At 39.5% G+C, this 27,241-nt stretch overlaps 1 protein-coding gene across 2 annotated transcripts in view; it reads left to right on the top strand.

The window, feature by feature from the left end:
• The window catches only part of Cyp2c68 (cytochrome P450, family 2, subfamily c, polypeptide 68), a 52,266-nt gene extending 41,875 nt beyond the window's left edge, over positions 1-10,391 (top strand). The window contains exon 9 of one of the 2 annotated variants that reach the window (NM_001039555.2): positions 9,974-10,391. In NM_001039555.2, the coding sequence (NP_001034644.2) occupies positions 9,974-10,158 (185 nt within the window). In that variant the 3' untranslated portion in view covers positions 10,159-10,391. The remainder of the gene's footprint in view (positions 1-9,973) is intronic. The other variant, XM_006527177.2, reaches the window with a different exon arrangement.
• The last annotated feature ends 16,850 nt before the right edge of the window (positions 10,392-27,241 follow it).

The following is a 27,241-nucleotide window of genomic DNA, read 5'->3' as shown; positions in this document are numbered from 1 at the left end:
TGAGGATCTGTGGGACTTATCCAGTGGCTCCCAATTGCTGGTAGACTTGCAATTTGTGCATGATCTGCAGCTTTAATCCCAGTGCCCATGCACTGTCCTTGGTAATGATGACACATTTTCTTGCCAGAATCAAATGTTAAGGATTCACTGTGTTCATGCCTTCCTAGCAATCCTAATGCTTATACACTTGAAATTTTCTTTTATGTATATCTTGGGAATGCAAAAGACATTACCCTAGAGAATAAATGGTAGTTAGCCTTTGATTATTCACCATTGAGATAAAGACTAAACCATATTTTGAACGTTTGCCTTTGTTATATCACTCTCCTCCAGGCTCAGGTATACAGTAAATATTAAAAAATTAAAAGTTAAAATGTAAAATAAAAACACCAGAAATTCTCCAACAGGCATAGTCCATATAGAAGTAGATGAGCAAAGAGCCTGATATAACTGGACTTGCGTTTGGATAGATTTACATATCACTGAACAAGTGTGCTGCTGGATAGAATTCTCCACAGAGTTTGCTCTCCAATATCTCAAATTTAAAATGCAAAAGTGATTCAACTTTGTAATTGAGACATTTCTACCTGACACAAAGAACATAAGTCATAGGAGAAAAAGAGAATAATATTCTTAGATCTCATTTTTATTGTTTTAGTTTCATACGTGTATACAAGTTCTTTGATCAAAACTATCCTGATATTTCAACATAACCATCACATGTCCATAACATATTTTCAGCACAATTTTTTCCACCCTTGTACACCTTTTTAAAAGGTATTGTGTGAACTATGTCCTGTAATACATTTATTTGTTTAGTGACAACCTCTGGACAATAAGTAACCCACCTATGGTTTAATTGATAAATAAAATTGGCTTTCCATCTCTTAGTAGCCTGCAGCTGCCCATAACTTCAGTTAGGATTGAGGCTTTGTGAGCACATTCCCAGTCATTGCTGGAACCTTGGCTGATGTTTGATATTCTTACAAAAGCAGTAAAGGGCTTGACAGATGGCTCAGCAATTAAGAGAACATGCAGCTCTTGCCATATACCTGAGTTGAATGCCTAGCACCTATCTTGGGTGCTAAAAACCACTTGTATTTACTCTTCCAGGAGACCTTGAGGAGCTTCTGAACTCGAAAACCAGCTAACTTTGATATTCACTCACCCACACATGCAAGTGTAATACACATTTATTTATATAAAAGTTGAAACACAGATAGATAATACTTTCTAGTTCCAGATGTAAGAGACTTTTAGTCCCCATGAGACTGTGGAAAACCTGTGATTGTGGCAGAAGACTATGCTGTGATCGTGGACCTCACTGTTGCTCCACCAGTGAGGATAATTTTTAACGATATCACATCTCCTTACCTAAAGTGTTGACATGGCTTCATGTTCATTTGTCAAGTGATTTTTGAGAACAAATCATAACATGACACCTTCTGCCTGTTTGATTTTGTGTCAATACCATCCTGACTTTATTACTGTAGTACAATTTGAGTTCAGTGATACTTTTACCCCCCCTCCCCCCCGTCCATTTTTCTATCACTCAGGATTGTTTCAGCGATCATGGCTTCTTGTGTTTCTTTTATATAAAGCTGAAAATTTCATTGTTATGGAATTTTAATCTGTAGATTGCTTTTGGTAGGATAACAATTTTTCACTCTATTAATCCTACTGATCTGTGAACATTGGGATTTTTCCATCTTCTAATTTATTCTTTAATTTATTTATTCAATATCTTAAATTTTTGTCTTTATGTCTTTCACTTACTTGTTTAGAGTTACCCTAAGATGTTTTTTGTTGTTAATATTGTGAAAAATATTGTTGCTCTGACTTTTCTCTCAGTACATTTGTCATTTGAATATAGAAAGCATCTTGACTTTTGCATGTTAATCTTGAATACTGGTACTTTCTTAAAGTGATATCAGTTGTTGAAGTTATCTAGTAGAGAGTTTAGGGGTTTATGGATACAATCTTATCATCTGCAATTAAGGATATTTTGAAATATTCCTTTCCTACTTGTATTGCTTTGACCACCTTCAATTGTCTCATTGATCCTGCATAGAATCAAATACTGTATTAAATATATATGAAGATAGTGGACATTGTTTTCATGTTCCTCCTTTTGGCACAAATGCTTTAAGACTTTCTGTTTAATTTGATTTGGCCTGTGGGTTTGATCTAAAATAACTTTTATTATGTGGAGTAACATTCCTTCTATTTCAAGTCTCTTCAGGACTTTTCTAATGAAGGAATGCTGTGTTTCAGCAAAGCCTCTTCTAATGAGATGATTATGATGATCATATCTTTTGTATATTTATATTGTGGATTACATTGATTTATGTATGTCAAACCATCTCTTCATCTCTGGGATGAAACCTACTTGATAGTCTTTTTGAATATTCTAGTATTTTGTTAGCAAGTATGCATACTGAGAATTGTTATATCTATGATTGTAAGACAATTTATTTTGTAATTCTATTTCATACTTGGTTTTAGGTGGTTTAGGGGTATGGATAATTGTGACCTCATAACATGAATTAGGCAAGTTGTTTTGTTTCTATTTTGAAGAATAATATTGGGATTATTGGCTTTAATTTTCATTGGAACTGGTAGAGTTCTTTTCATCTGTATTGGTCAAACTCTAGCAGAGCCAATCAGGAGACAGCTATATCAGATTCATGTCAACATGCACTTTTGCCATCAGCAATATTATCTGGGATTGGTGTCTGCATATGGGATGAATTCCCAGGTAGGGTAGTCTCTGCATGGCCTTTCTTTCTAACTCTGCTCCATTCTTTGTCCCCATATTTCCTTTCCTCAGGAGCAATTCTGGTTTAAAATTTTGAGATGGTAGGTGGTCCTAATCTTATACAAAGGGTAGTGTCTAATCTCTGGGTATGGTCTTTACAGGTTCTCTCTCCCCTTTGTTGGGTATTTCAGCTAATGTCACCTCAGTTAGGTCCTGGGAAACTCTTGCTTTCCTGGCATCTGGGTCTTTCTGGTAGCTACCCCCAATTTCCCCCACTGGTATACACCTCTGTTCAATTTCCTTACCCACTTTATATCTAGCTCAACTCCTCCTATAGCTCATTCTGCCCTCTTTTACCCTTTACTGACTCTCTTCCTCCCATGTCCCTCCCTCTGTCTATCTCCTGTGATTATTTTCTAAGTAGGATTTAAACATTCACACTTATGTTTTCCTTCTTGAGCTTCATATGGTCTGTGAGTTGTATGGTGTGTAATCTGAGCTTTTTGCATAGTATCTCCTTATCATTGAGCACATACTAGGTGTGTTATTTTTTTGACTGAGTTTCCTCACTCAGAATGATATTTTCTAGTTCCATCCATTTGCATAAGAATTTCATGAAGTAATTGTTTTTAATAGCTGAGTAGTACTTCATTGTATAAAAGTACCACACTATCTCTGTGCCCTCTGGTTAATCTGGATAAGGGTTTATCTATCTTGTTTATTTTCTCAAAGAACCAGAGTTTTGTTGATACGTTCTATAGTTCACTTCTTTTCTACTTTGCTGATTTCAGCCCTGAATTTGAATATTTCCTGCTGTCCATTCCTCCTCTTGGGTGAATTTGCTTCTTTTTGTTCTAGAGCTTTCAGATGTGCTGTTAAGCGGCTAGTATTTGCTCTCTCCAGGTTCTTTATTGAGGTACTCAGAGCTATGATTTTTCGTCTTAGTATTTATTGCTTTCATGGTGTCCCATAAGTTTGGGTATGTTATGTCTTTATTTTCGTTAAATTCTAAAATATCTTTAATTTCCTTTAATTTCATTCTTTATTTCTTCCCTGACTAAGTTATCATTGAGTCGAGAGTTGTTCAGCTTCTATATCCATGTGGGTTTTCTGTTTTTTTTTTGTTTTTTTTTGTTTTTTTTTTGTTTTTTTGTCATTGAAGACCACACTTAGTGTGTGAGCTTCTTTTTTTTTTTTTTTCATTTTTTTTTAATTAGGTATTTAGCTCATTTACATTTCCAATGCTATACCAAAAGTCCCCCTTACCCACCCACCCCCACTCCCCTACCCACCCACTCCCCCCCTTTGGCCCTGGCGTTCCCCTGTACCGGGGCACACAAAGTCTGCGTGTCCAATGGGCCTCTCTTTCCAGTGATGGCCGACTAGGCCATCTTTTGATACATATGCAGCTAGAGTCAAGAGCACAGGGGTACTGGTTAGTTCATAATGTTGTTCCACCTATAGGGTTGAAGATCCCTTTAGCTCCTTGGGTACTTTCTCTAGCTCCTCCATTGGGAGCCCTGTGATCCATCCATTAGCTGACTGTGAGCATCCACTTCTGTGTTTGCTAGGCCCCGGCATAGTCTCACAAGAGACAGCTACATCTGGGTCCTTTCAGTAAAATCTTGCTAGTGTATGCAATGGTGTCAGCATTTGGAAGCTGATTATGGGGTGGATCCCTGGATATGGCAGTCTCTACATGGTCCATCCTTTCATCTCAGCTCCATACTTTGTTTCTGTAACTCCTTCCATGGGTGTTTTGTTCCCACTTCTAAGGAGGGGCATAGTGTCCACACTTCAGTCTTCATTTTTCTTGAGTTTCATGTGTTTAGGAAATTGTATCTTATATCGTGGGTATCCTAGGTTTTGGGCTAGTATCCACTTATCAGTGAGTACATATTGTGTGAGTTCCTTTGTGATTGTGTTACCTCACTCAGGATGATGCTCTCCAGGTCCATCCATTTGGCTAGGAATTTCATAAATTCATTCTTTTTAATAACTGAGTAGTACTCCATTGTGTAGATGTACCACATTTTCTGTATCCATTCCTCTGTTGAGGGGCATCTGGGTTCTTTCCAGTTTCTGGCTATTATAAATAAGGCTGCTATGAACATAGTGGAGCATGTGTCCTTCTTACCAGTTGGGGCTTCTTCTGGATATATGCCCAGGAGAGGTATTGCTGGATCCTCCGGTAGTACTATGTCCAATTTTCTGAGGAACCGCCAGACTGATTTCCAGAGTGGTTGTACAAGCCTGCAATCCCACCAACAATGGAGGAGTGTTCCTCTTTCTCCACATCCTCGCCAGCATCTGCTGTCACCTGAATTTTTGATCTTAGCCATTCTCACTGGTGTGAGGTGGAATCTCAGGGTTGTTTTGATTTGCATTTCCCTGATGATTAAGGATGTTGAACATTTTTTCAGGTGCTTCTCTGCCATTCGGTATTCCTCAGGTGAGAATTCTTTGTTCAGTTCTGAGCCCCATTTTTTAAGGGGGTTATTTGATTTTCTGAGGTCCACCTTCTTGAGTTCTTTATATATGTTGGATATTTGTCCCCTATCTGATTTAGGATAGGTAAAGATCCTTTCCCAGTCTGTTGGTGGTCTTTTTGTCTTATAGACAGTGTCCTTTGCCTTGCAGAAACTTTGGAGTTTCATTAGGTCCCATTTGTCAATTCTCGATCTTACAGCACAAGCCATTGCTGTTCTGTTCAGGAATTTTTCCCCTGTGCCCATATCTTCAAGGCTTTTCCCCACTTTCTCCTCTATAAGTTTCAGTGTCTCTGGTTTTATGTGAAGTTCCTTGATCCACTTAGATTTGACCTTAGTACAAGGAGATAAGTATGGATCGATTCGCATTCTTCTACATGATAACAACCAGTTGTGCCAGCACCAATTGTTGAAAATGCTGTCTTTCTTCCACTGGATGGTTTTGGCTCCCTTGTCGAAGATCAAGTGACCATAGGTGTGTGGGTTCATTTCTGGGTCTTCAATTCTATTCCATTGGTCCACTTGTCTGTCTCTATACCAGTACCATGCAGTTTTTATCACAATTGCTCTGTAGTAAAGCTTTAGGTCAGGCATGGTGATTCCACCAGAGGTTCTTTTATCCTTGAGAAGAGTTTTTGCTATCCTCGGTTTTTTGTTATTCCAGATGAATTTGCAAATTGCTCCTTCTAATTCGTTGAAGAATTGAGTTGGAATTTTAATGGGGATTGCATTGAATCTGTAGATTGCTTTTGGCAAGATAGCCATTTTTACAATGTTGGTCCTGCCAATCCATGAGCATGGGAGATCTTTCCATCTTCTGAGATCTTCTTTAATTTCTTTCTTCAGGGACTTGAAGTTTTTATCATACAGATCTTTCACTTCCTTCGTTAGAGTCACGCCGAGATATTTTATATTATTTGTGGCTATTGAGAAGGGTGTTGTTTCCCTAATTTCTTTCTCAGCCTGTTTATTCTTTGTGTAGAGAAAGGCCATTGACTTGTTTGAGTTAATTTTATATCCAGCTACTTCACCGAAGCTGTTTATCAGGTTTAGGAGTTCTCTGTTGGAATTTTTAGGGTCACTTATATATACTATCATATCATCTGCAAAAAGTGATATTTTGACTTCCTCTTTTCCAATTTGTATCCCCTTGATCTCCTTTTGTTGTCGAATTGCAGCTTGACAACACATCTAAAAGCTCTAGAAAAAAAGGAAGCAAATTCACCCAAGAGGAGTAGACGGCAGGAAATAATCAAACTCAGGGGTGAAATCAACCAAGTGGAAACAAGAAGAACTATTCAAAGAATTAACCAAACGAGGAGTTGGTTCTTTGAGAAAATCAACAAGATAGATAAACCCTTAGCTAGACTCACTAAAGGGCACAGGGACAAAATCCTAATTAACAAAATCAGAAATGAAAAGGGAGACATAACAACAGATCCTGAAGAAATCCAAAACACCATCAGATCCTTCTACAAAAGGCTATACTCAACAAAACTGGAAAACCTGGACGAAATGGACAAATTTCTGGACAGATACCAGGTACCAAAGTTGAATCAGGATCAAGTTGACCTTCTAAACAGTCCCATATCCCCTAAAGAAATAGAAGCAGTTATTAATAGTCTCCCAGCCAAAAAAAGCCCAGGACCAGACGGGTTTAGTGCAGAGTTCTATCAGACCTTCAAAGAAGATCTAACTCCAGTTCTGCACAAACTTTTTCACAAGATAGAAGTAGAAGGTATTCTACCCAACTCATTTTATGAAGCCACTATTACTCTGATACCTAAACCACAGAAAGATCCAACAAAGATAGAGAACTTCAGACCAATTTCTCTTATGAACATCGATGCAAAAATTCTTAATAAAATTCTCGCTAACCGAATCCAAGAACACATTAAAGCAATCATCCATCCTGACCAAGTAGGTTTTATTCCAGGGATGCAGGGATGGTTTAATATACGAAAATCCATCAATGTAATCCATTATATAAACAAACTCAAAGACAAAAACCACATGATCATCTCGTTAGATGCAGAAAAAGCATTTGACAAGATCCAACACCCATTCATGATAAAAGTTCTGGAAAGATCAGGAATTCAAGGCCAATACCTAAACATGATAAAAGCAATCTACAGCAAACCAGTAGCCAACATCAAAGTAAATGGAGAGAAGCTGGAAGCAATCCCACTAAAATCAGGGACTAGACAAGGCTGCCCACTTTCTCCCTACCTTTTCAACATAGTACTTGAAGTATTAGCCAGAGCAATTCGACAACAAAAGGAGATCAAGGGGATACAAATTGGAAAAGAGGAAGTCAAAATATCACTTTTTGCAGATGATATGATAGTGTGTGAGCTTCTAATAGAATGCATGGGATTACTTAAATCTTCTTGTATCTTGAGTCCTGTTTTGTAATGGATTATATGATCAATTTTGGAGAAGGTACCATGAATTACTGAGAAGAAGGTATATTCTTTTGTTTTAGGGTGAAATGTTCTACAGATATCTGTTAAATTGTTTTGGTTCAGAGCTTCTGTTAGTTTTATTGTGTCTCTCTTTGGTTTCTGTTTCCATGATCTGTCCATTATTATTTTGCAAGGTTCAATGATTTGCTTTGAGCTTTAGTAACTTTTCTTTTACAAATGTAGATATCCTTGCATTTGGAGCATTGACATTCAGAATTGAGTGTTCATCCTGATTGATTTTTCCTTTGAGGAGTATGGAGTATCCTTCCTCATCTTTTATGATAACTTCATTGAAAGTAGATTTTATATGATATTTGAATGGGTACTCCAGCTTCTTTCTTGTGAACATATTCTTGAAAAAATGTTTTTCTAGCCCTTTAATCTGAGGAGTGTCTGTCTTTGTCACTGAGGTATGTTTCCTGTGTGCATCAGAATGCTGGGTCCTGTTTATGTATATGTTCTGTTAGTCTAAGTCTTTTTATTGGGGAATTGAGTCCATTGATAGTTAGAGTTATTAGGGACCAGTGACTGCTGTTTCCTATTATTTTTGTTGCTAGACGTAGAATTATGTGGCTATCTTCTTTTGGGTTTGCTGCAACTATCTTAATTTTTTGTTTTTTCTTGGGTGTAGTATACCTCTTTGTGATAGTGTTTTTCAACTATTATTTATTATAGGTTTCGATTTGTAGAACAATAATGTTTAAATTTTTTTTCATAAAATATCTTGCTTTCTTCATCTATGGTAATTGAGAGTTCTGCTGTGTATATTAGCCTTGGATTTTTTTTTATTCTCTTAATATCTGCATGACATTTCCACAGGATCTTCTAGCTTTTAGAGGCTCAGTTGGGATGGATTGTTTAATTCTGATGGGTCAGCCCTTATATGTTATTTGACCATTTTCCATTATCATTTTTAATATTTTTCTTTCTTTAGTATATTAGTTGTTTTGATTATTATGTAATGGGAGGAATTTTTTTCTGGTCAATTTTATATGGTGTTTTCTAGGCTTCCTTTATGTTCATGGGCACCTCTATCTTTTCATCAGGGAAGTTTCTTCTATAACTTTGTTGAAGATATTTACGGACCCTTTAAATTGGAAATCTTCATTCTCTTCTGTATCTATTATTTTTAGGTTTGGTCTTCTCATGATGTCCTGGATTTCCTAGATGTTTAGGGTTAGGAGCTTTGTGAATTTTGCTTTTTCTTTGAGTGTTGTGTCAATGTGTTCTTTGGTATTTTCTACACCTTAGATTCTCCTATCTCCTGTATTCTGTTGGTGATGCTTGCATTTGTAACTCCTGATCTCTTTCCTAGGTTTCCTTTCTCCAGGGTTGCCTCTTTTTTGGTTTCTTTATTGTTTCTATTTCCATTTTTAGATCATGGATTTTTTTTTCAATTTTTTTTTCCTGTTTGCTTTTGTTTTCCTATATCTCATTAATAGATTCACTAGTTTTCTCTTTAAGGGCTCCTATCTTTTACCTGTGTACTCCTGTATTTCTTTAAGGGAGTTATTTACATCCTTCTTAAAGTCCTCTATCATCATCATGAGATTTGATTTTAGATCAGAATCTTAGTGTTAAGGTGTGTTGGAGTATCCAGGGCTTGCTGTGTTGGATGAACTGGGTTCTATGGCTGCTAAGTAGTCTTGGTTTCTGTGTGTATTGCTTATGTTCTTGCACTTGTTTCTCACTATTTGTTCATCTCTAGTGTTAACAGGTCTTGCTGCTGACTGGAGCTTCCTTTTGTGAGCCTGTGATTTTGTGATCTTAGGTGTGTCAACCCTCATGTGGGCATGTTATCACTAGGTGGGATTAGGTGTGGTGTGCTGTTTCACAGGGGCAGGTCCTGGGGACAGATATAATCAGGCTTTGTTGGGCCCTTGGCAGGTGCCACTTGGACCAGGTATTGAGACAGTAGTGGTGGTCTCACCTGTGAGCTTAGGTGTGTCAGCACTCTTGGGGGACAATTTATCACCAGTCAGGATTGAGTTGGGAAGAGCTATGGCTTACGGTCAGCTTCCAGACATGGGTGGAAACCTGAAGCCACAATATATTTCTTAACATCATATGTTAGTAGGGAAAATATGTCTCATCTTTGTGTCTTTGCTTAACTAGATATCCATTCAACTATCAATACATCTAAACACTCATCCAATAACTCATTCAATTTTATTCTCTTATGCTATTTACAAACACAGTGCCTCTTAAACTCACTTATGTATGAGGCATAGTTATCTTCTTTCAATCTTTATTTCCCATAGGAAAACGGATTTGTGTGGGAGAGAGCCTTGCCCGCATGGAGCTGTTTCTATTCCTGACCACCATTTTACAGAATTTCAAACTGAAACCTCTGGTTGATCCAAAGGACATCGATATGACCCCCAAACATTCTGGATTTTCTAAAATTCCTCCCAATTTCCAGATGTGCTTTATCCCTGTGGAATGAAGATAATAAAATAGAAGTGAAGATGATGAAAGCTTCTGCTATGCTGTTTTTCTCAATCACCCACGGAAGCCCTCATTTAACCCAGTCCCAGGAATTCCATCTATATTCCTTCTTATCACAGCTTCTGTTATCTAATTGCCCAAGGCTAACAGTTCTCTATTATATAGTTTCTGAAGTCAATGTAAAAGATCCTGAAGGATAAAATCATTGCAAATTAAAGGGTTCAACTATGATATCCTGTTTCTAAACCTATTTTGGGAGTTCCTAAGGGATAAAACCAAAAATTGAGCTCTGACCTCCACATAAGCCTTACACCTTTACACACACACACACACAAACACACACACACATTGAGAGAGAGAGAGAGAGAGAGAGAGAGAGAGAGAGAGAGAGAGAGAGAGAGAGAGACACAGACAGACAGACAGAGAGAGTGCGCTTGTATCTTCCTCTGTAAGTACATATGGGAAAGAATTTATTGGTGAGGATGATATGAGAAATCTCTTTAGATAGGCATCACCTGAAGTTACTGGAAGGATTGACATTTGAATCAGATAATCTGTGTCTAGGGGTAGCTTCACACTCTACAGAAACAAAGGTGGAATACACTGTCAGGGTGAAGCCGCTACTGCTTTGTTGTTACCTAGATAAAAAATCAAAACATTTTAAAGCTGTTTAAAATGTAAAAGCATTTTATAGTTGTCTTTCATCTTAAACCTAAGTAAATTCTTTGCTCTCATGTTTTTTATCTTCTCTCTAAGCTTCTCTATTCTTTCTAGCAAGAATAACAGTCACAGGAAGCATCATATTTTATTATTTTTAGTTACTATAATTCCTTCCCATATCACTGAAAATTATTAAATGAGAAGACATTGGCAAAGACAAATTCATTAGTAAGGGCAAAAGTCACAAATTCAGCATAGTTCCAGCAAAGCTGCACTGACTGCTGAAATCTGTTTTGAACTTTTGGGCTTTGATCCCAATGTTGCATTCTTGGGAATTTTCTGTATTATGATTTTTGTGTCCTTTTCTCGAAAATTATGTATGAGGCTTTTAGGAAAATTCCAGATTTAACTTTATCTGGCCTCTAATTGGAAATCTGTCTTATGCCCTGGAGATCATTGTACGTATGCACACAGCTAAATGGTGCAATTACTCATGGAATCTTCTTTGAGTATTTCCACCTGAGCAAATTCAAACAGTATAATTGGTGACATATAAACTGAGGCAATTGACAAAGTCTGACTGTCCAGAATAGGTTACAGATTGATGCTTCTCTCCCTCTCCCTCTCCCTCTCCCTCTCCCTCTCCCTCTCCCTCTCCCTCTCCCTCTCCCTCTCCCTCTCCCTCTCCCTCTCCCTCCCCCTCCCCCTCCCCCTCCCGCTCTCCCTCTCCCTCTCCCTCTCCCTCTCCCTCTCCCTCCCCCTCCCCCTCCCCCTCCCCCTCCCTCTCCCTCTCCCTCTCCCTTTCTTTAGAGCTCTCTGAAAAAGTAATTTAAAGTTAAATGTTCATACAGGGTACACTCCTGAAGGAATAAAACTCAGTAAATAAAATAGATTGACTAAAATAACACTTTTTTGTTACTCTTAGAGTATATGATGTAACATAGAGAAGAAGTTAGATATTAGTATTTTCTAATCATAAACATACTGATTTACATATAATCTGTTTGTTTGGAGTACATTAAAACTACAAACACACTGAGCAGTGGTGGTGCATATGTTTAATCCCAGCAGTTGGGAGGCAGAAGCAGGCAATTTTCTGAGTCCAAGGCCAGCCTGGACTACAAAGTGAGTTCCAGTACAGCCAGGGCTATACAGAGAAACCCTTTCTCAAAATAAATAAATAAATAAAAACAACAACAACAACAAGAAAAACCAACCAAACAAAACAAAACTACAAACACTTCTACCCAAGGAGAGTAGATGGTAGGAAACAGTCAAACTCTGGGCCAAAATCAACCAAGTAGAAAAAAAGAGAATGAATGGAACAATGGATCAACGAAACCAAAAGCTGATTCTTTGAGAATATCAAAAAAGTAAACCCCTATCTAAACTAACTAAAGGGCACAGAGATAGTATCAAAGTCAACAAAATTAGTAAGGAAAAGGGAGACATAGCAAAAGAAACTGAGTAATTAAAAAAAAAAAACAACAAATAATCAGATCCTACAGATGCTCAATAAAACTGGAAAATTTAGGTGAAATGGATGATTTTCTAAACAGATACCATATACCAAAGTTAAATCAAGAGCAGGTAAACTATCTAAACAGTCCCATATCCCCAAGGAAAGAGAAATAGTAATTAAAAACCTCAGAGCCAAAATAAGCTCAGTACCAAATGACTTTAGGGCAGAATTGTTCTAGACCTTCACAGAAAAGCTCTTACCAATATTTCTGAAACTATCCCACAAAATAGAAACAGAAGGAACACTCTCTAATTCATTCTACAAAGCCACAGTAACTCTGATATCTAATTCACACAAAGACCCAATCAAGAAAGAGGACTTCATTCCATTATCATTGATAAATATCAGTGAAAAATACTCAATAAAATTTCGCAAACTGAATCTGATAACTCATCAAACCCACTATTCTCTATGATCAAGGAGTCCTCCTTATAGGGATTGAGGGATGTGTTAATATAAGAAAATCCATCAATTTAAGATAGTGTATGAACAAACTCCAGAATAAGTCACGTGACCATAGATGCACAAACAGCTTTTGAGAAAATACAATATCCCCTCAGGGTCATGTGTTCTTTAGAGCCAGGGTTCTGGGTCCCCACCCAATCCTGCAACACCAAGAGAAAACTTGAGTTCCAGGAGCTCTGAAACAACAGGATCTCAGGAGCTTGGTCCCACCAAATTTCAGGACCACAGAGGCAGCTTGACTACCAGGAGCTTTAACACACCCAAGGTCTTGGATCCCAGGATCTCAGAATCCCAGAATCACAGAGACAGCTGGACTCCAATGAGTTCTGATACAGCAAGGATCACAGGAAGGACAGGCTGAATTCAGAGACAGAAAGGGCAGTTAGTATTAGACATAACCAGATAGTGAGAGGCAAGAACAAGAACATAAGCAACAGAAGTCACTATATTTTGTCATCATCAGAACCCAGTTCTTCTACCACAGCAAGCCCTGCATACACCAAAACACCTGAATAGTAAGATTCTAATCTAAAATCATATCTCATGATGATGATAGAGGACTTAAGAAGGACATAAGTAACTTCTTTAAAGAAATACAGGATGACAGAGCAAAAGAGATAGAAGCCTTTATGGAGGGAACACCAAAATCCTTTCAAAATTTACAGGAAAATATAACCAAGAATATGGAGGAATTTTACAAATACCATCCAGGATCTAAAAATGGAAATAAAATAATAAAGAAATCACAAAGGGAGACAACCCTGGAGATAGAAAACCTAGGAAAGAGATCAGGAACCATAGATGCAAGCATCACCAACAGAATTCATAAGATAGGATAGAGAATCTCAGATATAGAAGATACCATAGAAAACATTGATACAACAATCAAACAAAATGCAAAATGAACAAGGTTCCTAACCCAAAACATCCAGAAAATCCAGGATACAATGAAAAGACAAAACCTAAAGATTAGTGCTATATAAGAAAGTGAAGATTCCCAACTTATAGTGCCAGTAAGTATCTTCAGTAAGATTATAGAAGAAAATTTACCTAATGTAATTTATATAATGTTATGGTAATTATCAGTTATCAATTGCCTGCAGTCAACAATGTAATGGCTTAGGGTTCAGGCAGTTATGCAAAGATTACAGTAAATTTTTACATCAAAACATTCAGCAGGACACCAGTCACCAGAACTCCAGTTAGGCTATCACTTGGCTGCAGACTACCCTCTCTTACTCAGTACCTATCAACTCAAACTGAAATCATTCCTCCTACCCTTCTCACCTTCCCCAACCTACTAACTTGAACAGAAATGTCCTGCTCAACTAGAGGCCACCTTATTCTGCAGAAATCCAGACTACAACTTGGGTGGAAACCTTCAATTCAACTACAGGCTACTCAGACCAGATGATGAACACAATACAGAAGTCAAGGTACAAAATACCCATACTACTAAATTTAATTTATACAGTTAGTACTATATGTCGAACTTCTGATACCATATTTACAGAGAGGACATCATATGATACCATAACAGATCAAGAGTAGTAAAAGAATTCTTAAGGAGTAAAAATACTAGAAATTTCATAAATTCATTCTTTTTAATAGCTGAGTAGTACTCCAATGTGTAAATGTGCCACATTTTCTATATCCATTCCTCTGTAGAGGGGCATCTGGGTTCTTTCCAGCTCCTGGCTATTATAAATAAGGCTGCAATGAACATAGTGGAGCATGTGTCCTTCTTACCAGTTGGGACATCTTCAGGATATATGCCCAGGAGAGGAATTGGGGGATCCTCCGGTAGTACTATGTCCAGTTTTCTGAGGAACTGCCAGACTGATTTCCAGAGTGGTTGTACAAGCTTGCAATCCCACTAACAATGGAGAAGTGTTCCTCTTTCTCCACATCCTCTCCAGCATCTGCTGCCACCTGAATTTTTGATCTTAGGCATTCTGACTGGTGTAGTGGCTATTCCTGGTTGTCAACTTGACAATATTTGGAATGAACTACAATCCGGAATTGGAAGGCTCACCAGTGACCCTTATCTGGAGGCTTGGAGATCCTTATCTGGATCTTGGTTTGAAGATCTTGAGCCATAGTGGCTATGGATTCCAGAAGATTGAATCTCCGAGTTAAGGAACACACCTTTAATCTGGGCTATGCCTTTCATCTGGGATTAAAGGTGTGGTGGAACACACCTTTAATCTGGGCTACACCTTTTGCTGGAGACAATATAAGGACATTGGAAGAAGGGAGTCTAGCTCTTGCTCTTGCTCCTTCGCCTGCTTGCTGCGTGAGACTGAGTAACTGCTAGATCCTTGGACTTCCATTCACAGCTGCGACTGAACCATTGTTGGGAATTGGGCTGCCGACTGTAAGTCATCAATAAATTCCTTTACTATTTAGAAATTATCCATAAGTTCTGTGACTCTAGAGAACCCTGACTAATACAGAAGTTGGTACCAGGAGTGGTTCTAGAGTAACAGAAGTACAAGGATGAATCTTTTAAAATACTGGAATTGGCTTGTTGATCCACCAGCACTTTCAAATATTGAAACCTCTCCAGATTCTCTCCCTCCTGGGAGCTCAGAGAATTTTGAAGACCCATGGTTGAAACTATATTCCGAACTTAAAGAAGCTAATGCCCTTGATTTTCTTAATGAATTAGGTGATTCAGTGCACAAAGCTTTCTACAAGATGGGGAAAAAATCGAAAAATGATTTTACTGGCTGGCTGCTCTTAGTATCTGTGGAAAAAATGATGAATGAAAGGAAGGAGTTGTGTGATAAAATCGAAAGGCTCCAGACACAAGTAAACGATCTAAAAGTTGCTAAGTGTGTCCTTGAGGAGAATCTTCTCTCTTGTAGCAATAGAGCTCAAGTTGCAGAAAATCAAACAGAAACTCTCATTGTAAGGTTGGCTGAACTACAGAGAAAATTCAAGTCTCAGCCTCAGAGTGTGTCGACAGTTAAAGTAAGGGCTCTAATTGGCAAAGAATGGGATCCTACAACATGGGACGGGGATGTGTGGGAAGACCATGTTGAAGCTGAGAATTTTGAATCCTCAGATTCTCAAGGGTTTGCCCCACCTGAGGAAGTAGTACCCTCAGCCCCACCTCTTGAAATAATGCCTTCCCCACATGAGGAAATTAATTTTGCAGAGTCTGCTCACGGCCCACCAATAGTTTCTTCTAGACCTGTAACCAGACTCAAAGCAAAACAGGCTCCTAGAGGGGAGGTAGAAAGTATAGTCCATGAGGAAATTCGCTACACTACTAAGGAGCTTAATGAGTTTGCTAATTCATTCAAGCAGAAACCTGGTGAATATGTGTGGGAATGGATTTTAAGGGTGTGGGATAAGGGTGGAAGGAACATAAAACTAGAGCAGGCTGAGTTTATTGACATGGGTCCTCTGAGTAGAGATTCTAGGTTTAATACGGAAGCTCGCATAGTTAAAAAAGGTGTCAAAAGTTTGTTTGAATGGTTGGCTGAGGTGTTTATCAAAAGATGGCCTACTGGAAATGACTTGGAGATGCCTGATATTCCGTGGCTTAGTGTTGATGAAGGGATTTTAAGACTTAGGGAAATTGCAATGCTAGAGTGGATATATTGTGTAAAGCATAATTGTCCACAATGGGAAGGTCCAGAAGATATGCCTTTCACCAGCTCTATAAGACGCAAATTGGTGAGAGGGGCACCAGCACATTTGAAGGGTTTTGTTCTTTCCCTTTTCCTTGTGCCAGATCTTAGCATTGGAGATGCTTCTGCTCAATTAGATGAATTAAATTCACTGGGTTTAGTTGGATCCCGAGGTAACAAGGGCCAGGTGGCAGCATTGAATCGCCGGAGACAAGGTGATCCTAGTTATTATAATGGACAGCGTAGACAAAAGAATGTTTATAATAACATACCCAGTAATGGTCAGCACAGGAGAGGTGAAATTTATAATGGCATGACTCGCTTGGACCTTTGGTACTGGCTAATCAATCATGGTGTTTCCAGGAATGAAATACATAGGAAGCCTACTGCATATTTGTTTGATCTGTATAAGCAGAAAAATTCTCAAACAAATGAAAGAAAGGCTACATTAGATCGTGGTAAACAGCAATCTCGGCCAGTGAATCAATTTCCAGACTTGAGACAGTTTGCAGATCCGGAACCCCTTGAATGAAGGGGTGGCCAGGTTCCTCTGAGGAAGGATCTTGATAAGACACTCAAAGGTTTTGCTGTTACCCTTTCTCCAGTTCTTCCCCAGAGGGACCTACGGCCTTTTACAAGGGTAACTGTACACTGGGGAAAAGGAAATAATCAGACTTTTCGGGGTCTGCTGGATACTGGTTCTGAGTTGACACTGATCCCAGGGGATCCCAAGAAACATTGTGGCCCTCCAGTTAAAGTAGGGGCTTATGGAGGGCAGGTGATTAATGGAGTTTTGACTGATGTCCGACTCACAGTAGGTCCAGTAGGTCCCCGGACACATCCTGTGGTGATTTCCCCAGTTCCAGAATGTATAATTGGGATAGATATACTCAGAAATTGGCAGAATTCTCATATTGGTTCCCTGAACTGTAGAGTGAGGGCTATTATGGTTGGAAAGGCCAAATGGAAGCCTTTAGAGTTGCCTCTGCCAAAGAAAATAGTGAATCAAAAACAGTATCGTATTCCTGGAGGAATTGCAGAAATTACTGCCACTATCAAGGACTTGAAAGATGCAGGGGTGGTGGTTCCCACCACATCTCCATTTAACTCTCCTATCTGGCCAGTGCAGAAAACAGATGGATCATGGAGAATGACAGTTGATTACCGAAAACTAAATCAGGTAGTAACTCCAATTGCAGCTGCTGTACCAGATGTAGTTTCCTTACTTGAGCAAATTAACACATCTCCTGGCACCTGGTATGCGGCTATTGATCTGGCAAATGCCTTCTTCTCAGTACCTGTCCATAAGGACCACCAGAAGCAATTTGCTTTCAGTTGGCAAGGCCAACAGTATACCTTCACAGTTTTGCCTCAAGGATATATTAACTCTCCTGCCCTGTGTCATAATTTAGTTAGAAGGGATCTTGATCGTTTGGATCTTCCACAAAATATCACATTGGTGCACTATATTGATGACATTATGCTGATTGGACCAAGTGAGCAGGAAGTAGCAACCACTTTGGACTCATTGGTAACACATATGCGTATCAGAGGATGGGAAATAAATCCAACCAAAATTCAAGGACCATCTACCTCAGTGAAATTCTTAGGAGTCCAGTGGTGTGGGGCATGCAGAGATATTCCTTCTAAGGTGAAAGATAAGTTATTGCACCTGGCCCCTCCTACAACCAAGAAAGAAGCACAACGTTTAGTGGGTCTATTTGGATTCTGGAGACAACACATCCCTCACTTGGGTGTGTTACTTAGGCCTATTTACCAAGTGACTCGGAAAGCTGCTAGCTTTGTGTGGGGCCTGGAACAAGAGAAGGCCCTTCAACAGGTCCAGGCTGCTGTGCAGGCTGCTCTACCACTTGGACCATATGACCCAGCAGATCCGATGGTACTTGAGGTGTCTGTGGCTGATAGAGATGCTGTTTGGAGCCTCTGGCAGGCCCCTGTAGGTGAATCACAGAAAAGGCCTTTGGGATTTTGGAGCAAAGCTCTACCATCATCTGCAGACAACTATTCTCCCTTTGAAAAACAGCTCTTGGCCTGCTATTGGGCCTTAGTGGAAACTGAACGTCTGACAATAGGACACCAAGTCACTATGCGACCTGAACTACCCATCATGAGCTGGGTACTATCAGACCCTGCAAGTCATAAAGTGGGACGTGCACAGCAGCAGTCTATTATCAAATGGAAGTGGTATATACGTGATCGGGCCAGAGCAGGTCCTGAAGGCACAAGCAAGTTACATGAAGAAGTTGCTCAAATGCCTATGGTTTCTACTCCTGTTACAATGCCATCTGCTGCCAAGCATGCACCTATAGCCTCATGGGGTGTTCCCTATGATCAACTGACCGAAGAGGAGAAGACTAGAGCCTGGTTTACTGATGGCTCTGCACGTTATGCAGGCACCACCCAGAAGTGGACAGCTGCAGCATTACAACCCCTTTCTGGGACAACCTTGAAAGACACAGGTGAAGGGAAATCTTCACAGTGGGCAGAACTTCGGGCAGTACACATGGTATTACAGTTTGTTTGCAAGAAGAAATGGCCAGATGTACGATTATACACTGACTCATGGGCTGTAGCCAATGGATTGGCTGGATGGTCAGGGACTTGGAAAGATCACAATTGGAAAATTGGTGAGAAAGACATCTGGGGAAGAAATATGTGGATAGATCTCTCCAAATGGGCAAAGGATGTGAAGATATTTGTGTCCCATGTAAATGCTCACCAAAAGGTGACTTCAGCTGAGGAGGAGTTCAATAATCAAGTGGATAAGATGACCCGTTCTGTGGACAATCAGCCTCTCTCCCCAGCCATCCCTGTCATTGCTCAATGGGCACATGAACAAAGTGGCCATGGTGGTCGAGATGGAGGTTATGCTTGGGCTCAGCAACATGGGCTTCCACTCACCAAGGCTGACCTGGCTACAGCTGCTGCTGATTGCCAGATCTGCCAACAGCAGAAACCAACACTGAGCCCCAGATATGGCACCATTCCTCGAGGTGACCAGCCAGCAACCTGGTGGCAGGTTGACTACATTGGACCACTTCCTTCGTGGAAAGGACAGCGTTTTGTTCTTACTGGAGTAGATACTTATTCTGGTTATGGATTTGCCTTTCCTGCACGTAATGCCTCTGCTAAAACCACCATTCACGGACTGACAGAATGCCTCATCTATCGTCATGGTATTCCACACAGTATTGCTTCTGACCAAGGAACTCATTTCACAGCCAGAGAAGTACGACAGTGGGCTCACGATCATGGAATTCACTGGTCTTACCACATTCCCCATCATCCTGAAGCAGCTGGGCTGATAGAAAGATGGAATGGCCTTTTGAAGACGCAGTTACAGCGCCAATTAGGTGGTAACAGCTTGGAAGGCTGGGGCAGAGTTCTTCAGAAGGCAGTATATGCTTTGAATCAGCGCTCGATATATGGTACAGTTTCACCCATAGCCAGGATTCATGGGTCCAGGAATCAAGGGGTGGAAAACGGAATAGTTCCACTTACTATCACTCCTAGTGACCCTCTAGGAAAATTTTTGCTTCCTGTCCCCATAACTCTAGGTTCTGCTGGCTTAGAAGTTTTGGCTCCAGAGAGGGGAGTGCTCCTACCAGGAGCTACAACAAACATTTCATTGAACTGGAAGCTCAGACTTCCCCCTGGTCATTTTGGGCTTCTAATGCCCTTAAACCAACAGGCTAAAAAAGGAATAACAGTGTTAGGAGGGGTGATAGATCCAGATTACCATGGGGAAATTGGATTACCTCTTCACAATGGTGGTAAGCAAGATTATGTCTGGAGTGCAGGAGATCCCTTAGGGCGTCTCTTAGTACTACCATGTCCTGTGATTAAAGTCAATGGGAAACTACAACAGCCTAATCCAAGCAGGATGACAAAGGACGCAGACCCATCAGGAATGAAGGTATGGGTCAATCCTCCAGGAAAAGAGCCAAGACCTGCTGAGGTGCTGGCTGAAGGTGAAGGAAATACAGAATGGGTAGTAGAGGAAGGTAGTTATAAATACCAATTAAGGCCACGTAACCAGTTGCAGAAACGAGGATTATAAAGTAATATGAATGCCCATTGTAAATTTACTAATGTGTTTGCGATTGTACGAGGGATAGTTATATCATGTTAGGCGTATTTACAACCTTGTTATTGTTTCATGTGAACATGAGATATTATTTGTGTCAAGTTGACAAGGGGTGGATTGTAGTGGCTATTCCTGGTTGTCAACTTGACAATATTTGGAATGAACTACAATCCGGAATTGGAAGGCTCACCAGTGACCCTTATCTGGAGGCTTGGAGATCCTTATCTGGATCTTGGTTTGAAGATCTTGAGCCATAGTGGCTATGGATTCCAGAAGATTGAATCTCCGAGTTAAGGAACACACCTTTAATCTGGGCTATGCCTTTCATCTGGGATTAAAGGTGTGGTGGAACACACCTTTAATCTGGGCTACACCTTTTGCTGGAGACAATATAAGGACATTGGAAGAAGGGAGTCTAGCTCTTGCTCTTGCTCCTTCGCCTGCTTGCTGCGTGAGACTGAGTAACTGCTAGATCCTTGGACTTCCATTCACAGCTGCGACTGAACCATTGTTGGGAATTGGGCTGCCGACTGTAAGTCATCAATAAATTCCTTTACTATTTAGAAATTATCCATAAGTTCTGTGACTCTAGAGAACCCTGACTAATACAACTGGTGTGAGGTGTAATTTCAGGGTTGTTTTGATTTGAATTTCCCTGATGATTAAGGATGCTGAACATATTTTTTTCAGGTGCTTGTTTTCCATTCAGTATTCCTCTGGTGAGAATTCTTTGTTTAGCTCTGAGCCCAATTTACATGATATGTACTCACTGATAAGTGGATATTAGCCCAGAAACTTAGAATACCCCAGATACAAGATACAATTTGCAAAACACATGAAACTCAAGAAGATTGAAAACTAAAGTGTGGACACTTTGCCCTTTCGTAGAATTGGGAACAAGACACCCATGGAAGGAGTTACAGAGACATAGTTTGGAGCTGAGACGAGAGGATGGACCATCTAGAGACTACCATACCCAGGGATCCTTTCCATTATCAGCCTCTAAATGCTGACACCATTGCGTACACCAGCAAGGACCCATTGCTGAAAAGACCCTGACATAGCTGTCTCTTGTGAGACTATGCAGGGGCCTGGCAAACACAAAAGTGGATGTGCACAGTCAGCTATTGGATGGAACACAGGGCCCCCAATGGAGGCGCTAGAGAAAGTACCCACGGAGCTAAAGGGATCTGCAACCCTATAGGTGGAACAAAAATATCAACTAACCAGTACTCCAGGAGCTCCTGTCTCTAGCTGCATATATATCCGAAGATGGCCTATTCGGCCATCATTGGGAAGAAAGGCCCCTTGGTCTTGTAAACTTTATATGCTTCAGTATGGGGGAATGCCAGGGCAAATAAGTGGGAGTGGGTGGGTAAGGGAGTGGGGGGGGGAGGGTCTGGGGGACTTTTGCAATAGCATTGGAAATGTAAATGAAGAAAATACCTAATTAACAAAATAAATATATAAAAAAAAAGAAGTTCCATGTGCACATTGCCGGTGCCCCCTCCCTCTCTGATGAGTATTTTCAGCTGGCCTGAATTTATCTTGTGGGTTGAAAAACCCCTTTTATTTCTTATTTACTAATTCATTTTTATAAAAATAATAGTTTTGATTTATGTATATATTTATTTATTTGTTTTTCAGACAAAGGAAATATGAAATTACTGTTTCAGTGAAAAATACCTCATTATTGGGGATGTGCACACAGAAAGGAAACCATACCTCCATGAAACCTGTGCCCAGATATTTACAGATAAATAGCTCAGAAAAGTCTAAGGTAGAAATAATGGAAAGATATATGAATGCCGAATAATTCACTACAGTTTCCAGGCTTGTAAACTGAAGTTTGTTCTATCAGAGAAAGACAGTAAACCAATGAAGATGAACCTTAAGGAATACACAAGGTTTTATGTAAATGCAACAACACAGAATGTAAAGCCACATATGCTATAAGCTGGTTTAGATGTGGGTATGCTCTGTCACAGAGATATAGGGAAGTACATAAAGTGTAAAATCACAGTTACAGTTACTAATAATGTTATGGAGTTTATGGCTTGTTAATGGCTATGTTTCATAGAATTATGTAGCATTTTTAAATTAGAGAGCTGGTAGTTACACTATTTGTGCGTGACCGAGAACCTACTGCAGTGCACCCAAATATGGTGACCTGGCATCATGCATTAATTTTATCTCTGTTTATAAATGGCCCAGCCCCCTTAAATGATTGGCAGATCAAGGGCAATCTCTGAATCCTCACTGGCCTCCTTATAGAAATTGACAACATATCTTAAAATTTATATGGAAGTTTACAGAATGCAAATTGATCAAGCAGTCTTGAAAAACAAGAAGCATAGTCCAGGGACACACAGTGCTAGAGTTTTAAATAGTGTTAAATAGTTTCATTAGTGGGGAACTCTGACACTGCACCACTAGTAAAGAATATAAAAAAAGGCAACGGGACAGAAGTGACTCCTCACAGCCAACCTGAATGTCATCAATTATTTTATAAATTAGAATGTCAAAGAAATTGTGGGAAAACTGTCTTTTTCATAAATAACACAATGCCAATAGTTAATCCTGCATATCAATAGATACCCATCTTTAACCCCACTAGGGCAAATTCATCAAAAATTATTCTCAGAACTTTCATCAACCTACTCTTTCCAATGGTACCACACAATCATCCATTAACAGAGAAGTGGATGCTCACAATTGAGCTATTGGATGGATCACAGGGCCCCCAATGGAGGAGCTAGAGAAAGTACTCAAGGAGCTAAAGGGATCTGCAACCCTATAGGTGGAAAAGAACATGAACTAACCAGTACCCCTGGAGCTCATGTCTCTAGCTGCATATGTATCAGAAGATGGCTTAGTTGGCCATCAGTAGAAAGAGAGGCCCATTCATCTTGCAAACATTATATGCCTCAGTACAGCAGAACGCCAAGGCATCCCTGTATATTGTATTGGTCATCCCTGTATATTGTCCTAAATCAGTGGCAAGTAAATAAAGAATTTTCCAATAATATTACCATTGTTTATAGTACATGGATTTCAAAATTGTTTGTTCTTCTTGGTAATCCATTGATCTTCAATGACCCAAATTCTAGGGAAACTAAACTCTACAGTACAAACTCTTTCTTAAAAAAGTACAACCTCAACTTTCATTTCTACTATAATCCTCATTTCTGCAACTGGTCAGGTACCCTTAGACGGTATTTTGAACTACTTTTCACTACTATTCATTTTGTATTTGTTCCATGCTCATTACCACCTCAGGAGATCTTGAGTCCTATTCTGTCAGAATGATCTACATGTCCATCCCTGACAAGTCTGGATCCTTTGATATTGTTCCCCGAATAGGCTATTGTAGTTTCTGATTGAACCTAATCTGAGGATTTGTTAAAATTAACAGATGACTTAAAAGATCACCTTCATTTCAGAGGTAAACGTTTTTATTTCTGTCATACAAAAGCAATCCAATTTTCCCAAGGAAATATGGCTCAATCACCCCTCATAACACTGCTATTCATTTCTTAGCTTTGGGTTAAAGGACCTCTGAATCCCCAACGGGCCAATGGGAAGTGTAAGCTTCCAGGTCAGTAGAATGTCTCTGACAGTAGTGCCCTCCAATCTGGAGCCAAATATAGGCCTCCAGACTTAATGCTGAAGGGACAGGAAGCAAAAATTTTCTTAGTGTGTACATTATCCCCATTTCTTCCATGGATCCCCATTTCTTTCTGGAAAGCCCAAAATATCCATGGAAAATATCATGGAAAACACAAAATATCCATAAAAGACAAATTTCCACGTGGACTCTACCTTACAAATGAAGACTTTTGAGGAATTTTTATTCATTTAAAATTTAATTCACATGATTGTGTCTCCTATTAATATCAGCAGTACTGCCCATAAAATCTCACTAAAATATCTGCCCAAAAATGCCCAAGAGAAATAACATTAACAGAAAGACTTACAGTGGGTAGAGGAAGCTCCATAGACCTCAAGGCTATGAAAAGAAATACATACTTACAATCAACATTACATAGATTTGGAAGACTGCATTTAAATCTTTACAAATATATAAATGTAAACTATATATACTTCATATGAGTATTATACGTTTTTATGCACATACATATACATATATATGTATAAAACACACAAACACACACATCTCAAACAAGTGTAAAAGAACAAAAACCATGGTTTAGAAAGAGAATAATTGAGTATTTTAAGTCTTGGATTTTAAAAAAAGGGAAAATTGAAATGATTTTAGTACAATCTCATAAATTTAGTTTTAAAAAAAGTTAAACAATATTTAAACATCCATCATGTTTTGAATAATCATATTTAATAGTATTACATGTCACAGCTCAATAAATTTAAGCCAAAATTTCTAACAGGCACTCCATAGAAATGACGTCATTAAAGAGCTTTTTTAATTTTATCATTGAGACAAAGTGAACTTAGAAGAGAAATAAACAGTGTCCATTTCATTGTACAAAGATGTCCTAACACAAAATGTTGATTCTGCTGATGAATTATAAAATGTGTGAAGTGTCTGATCACTCCTGTGTCAGTAAGACCATGGGTCCATTTGTGGTCTTAGTGCTTAGGCTGTCCTTTCTGCTTCTTCTCTCACTGTAGAGACAGACATGTGGAAGAGGGAAGCTTCATCCAGGCCTCACTCCTTGCCAATTAATAAAAATTTCCTCCAGATAGATATGAAGGACACCCACCAATCATTAATCAATGTAAGTATGCCTTATCGTCCTCAGGTATATTGCAATGGGAAATACAAGTCATGTTGCTTTTAATAAAATTGTACTTCTGGAGAAAATATTGTGAACATGAATATAAAGTAAAAAACTGTAGACTTATATGCTTTTTTGAGATTTCCTCTAGTTTTCGTCAGGAAATTAGTAATGATCAAGGTTTCAGGTTGCAGAAATGATACACAGGTCAATATATAGGTGTATATGCAGAGTGCTTTAGCATATGTGGTGTTTTCCCACCACCAACACATTTTATTCCATATATACCTTGTGTCTAGCGTCTAAAATGGTGATTAATGAGAATGTGAGTTTTCTCAGATCCTGCAAGCTATGGTGCACTTTTTTTTTAACATAGCTTATTTTTTTTATTAGGTATTTTCCTCAATTACCTTTCCAATGCTATCCCAAAAGTACCCTACACCCTCCCTCCCCCCCCACTCCCCTACTCACCCATGCCTTTTTTTTTTTTTTTTTTTTTTTTGGCCCTGGCGTTCCCCTGTACTGGGGCATATAAAGTTTGCCTGTCCAATGGGCCTCTCTTTCCAGTGATGGCCAACTAGGCCATCTTTTGATACATATGCAGCTATAGTCAAGAGCTCTGGGGTACTGGTTAGTTCATAATTTGCAACAATAGGTGAGAGTGGAAATCAAACATTTGTTGAAATCTCAATCTAAATAAATCACAGAGCTCCTGAGGCAGATCCCATTTCAGGCACCAGATAGCTGGGCACTTTCCCTTTCAGAGGAGAGGTGTCTGCCCCACCCAGGAGGGCTTTGTTTGGCACCTTGGGGAGCCACCTTGGTTCCCGAATCCTGCTGAGACTAGTCTGCTCAGGTGAGAGTGTGGACTACAGAAGCTAACAGCTTCTGGGAAAGGCAGAAGCCACAGATCTACTGAGGCAAACACATTTTTAGGCTCCAGACATCCCGGCACCTTCCCTGCAAGAGGAGAGGTTCTGCCACACACAGGGAGTGCTTTGCTGTAGCACCTGTGGGAGCAACCTTGGTTACCAGATCCTGCTGAGACTAGTCTGTGCAGGTAAGAGTATGGACTACAGAAGCTAACAGCTTCTGGGACAGGCCCTGTTTCAGACCTTCATTTTCTGCCAGGAGGCAGGCCAGAATGCCAGATATCTGTGCACCTTCTCTGCAAGAGGAGAGATTGCCTGCAGAGAGTACTCTAACCACTGAAACTCAGGAGAGATCTAGTCTCCCAGGTTGGCTATTAGAGGCTAACAGAATCAGGAGAGGAACAAATTCTAACCAAAGACAACTATAAAATATAACTCCAGAGATTACCAAATGGCGAAAGCCAAAAGCAAGAATCTTACTAACAGAAAACAGGACCACTCACCATTATTAGAACCCTGCACTCCCACCTCAGCCTGTCCTGGGCACCCCGACACACCTGAGAAGCTAGACCAGGATTTAAAAGCATATCTCATGATGATAGTAGAGAACATCAAGAAGGACTTTAATAACTCACTTAAAGAAATACAGGAGAATACTGCTAAAGAGTTACAAGTCCTTAAAGGAAAACAGGAAAACACAACCAAACAGGTACTACTCCTTAAAGAAAAACAGGAAAATGCATCCAAACAGGTGATGGAAATGAACAAACCATACAAGATCTCAAAATGGAGTTAGACACAATAAAGAAAACCCAAAGTGAGGCAAGCCTGGAGATAGAAACACTAAGAAAGAAATCTGGAACTATAGATGGGAGCATCAGCAACAGAATACAAGAGACAGAAGAGAGAATCTGAGGTGCAGAATACTCCATAGAGAACATTGGCACAACAATCAAAGAAGATGCAAAATGCAAAAAGATCTTAACTCAAAACATCCAGGAAATCCAGGACAAAATGAGAAGACCAAACCTATGGATAATAGGAGTAGATGAGAAT

The sequence above is a fragment of the Mus musculus genome, chromosome 19 (assembly GCF_000001635.26).
Source record: "Mus musculus strain C57BL/6J chromosome 19, GRCm38.p6 C57BL/6J".
NCBI classification, from domain to species: Eukaryota; Metazoa; Chordata; class Mammalia; order Rodentia; family Muridae; genus Mus; species Mus musculus.
The sequence above is the reverse complement of the archived record's forward strand: the minus strand, read 5'-3'. Positions and strand labels throughout refer to the sequence as shown.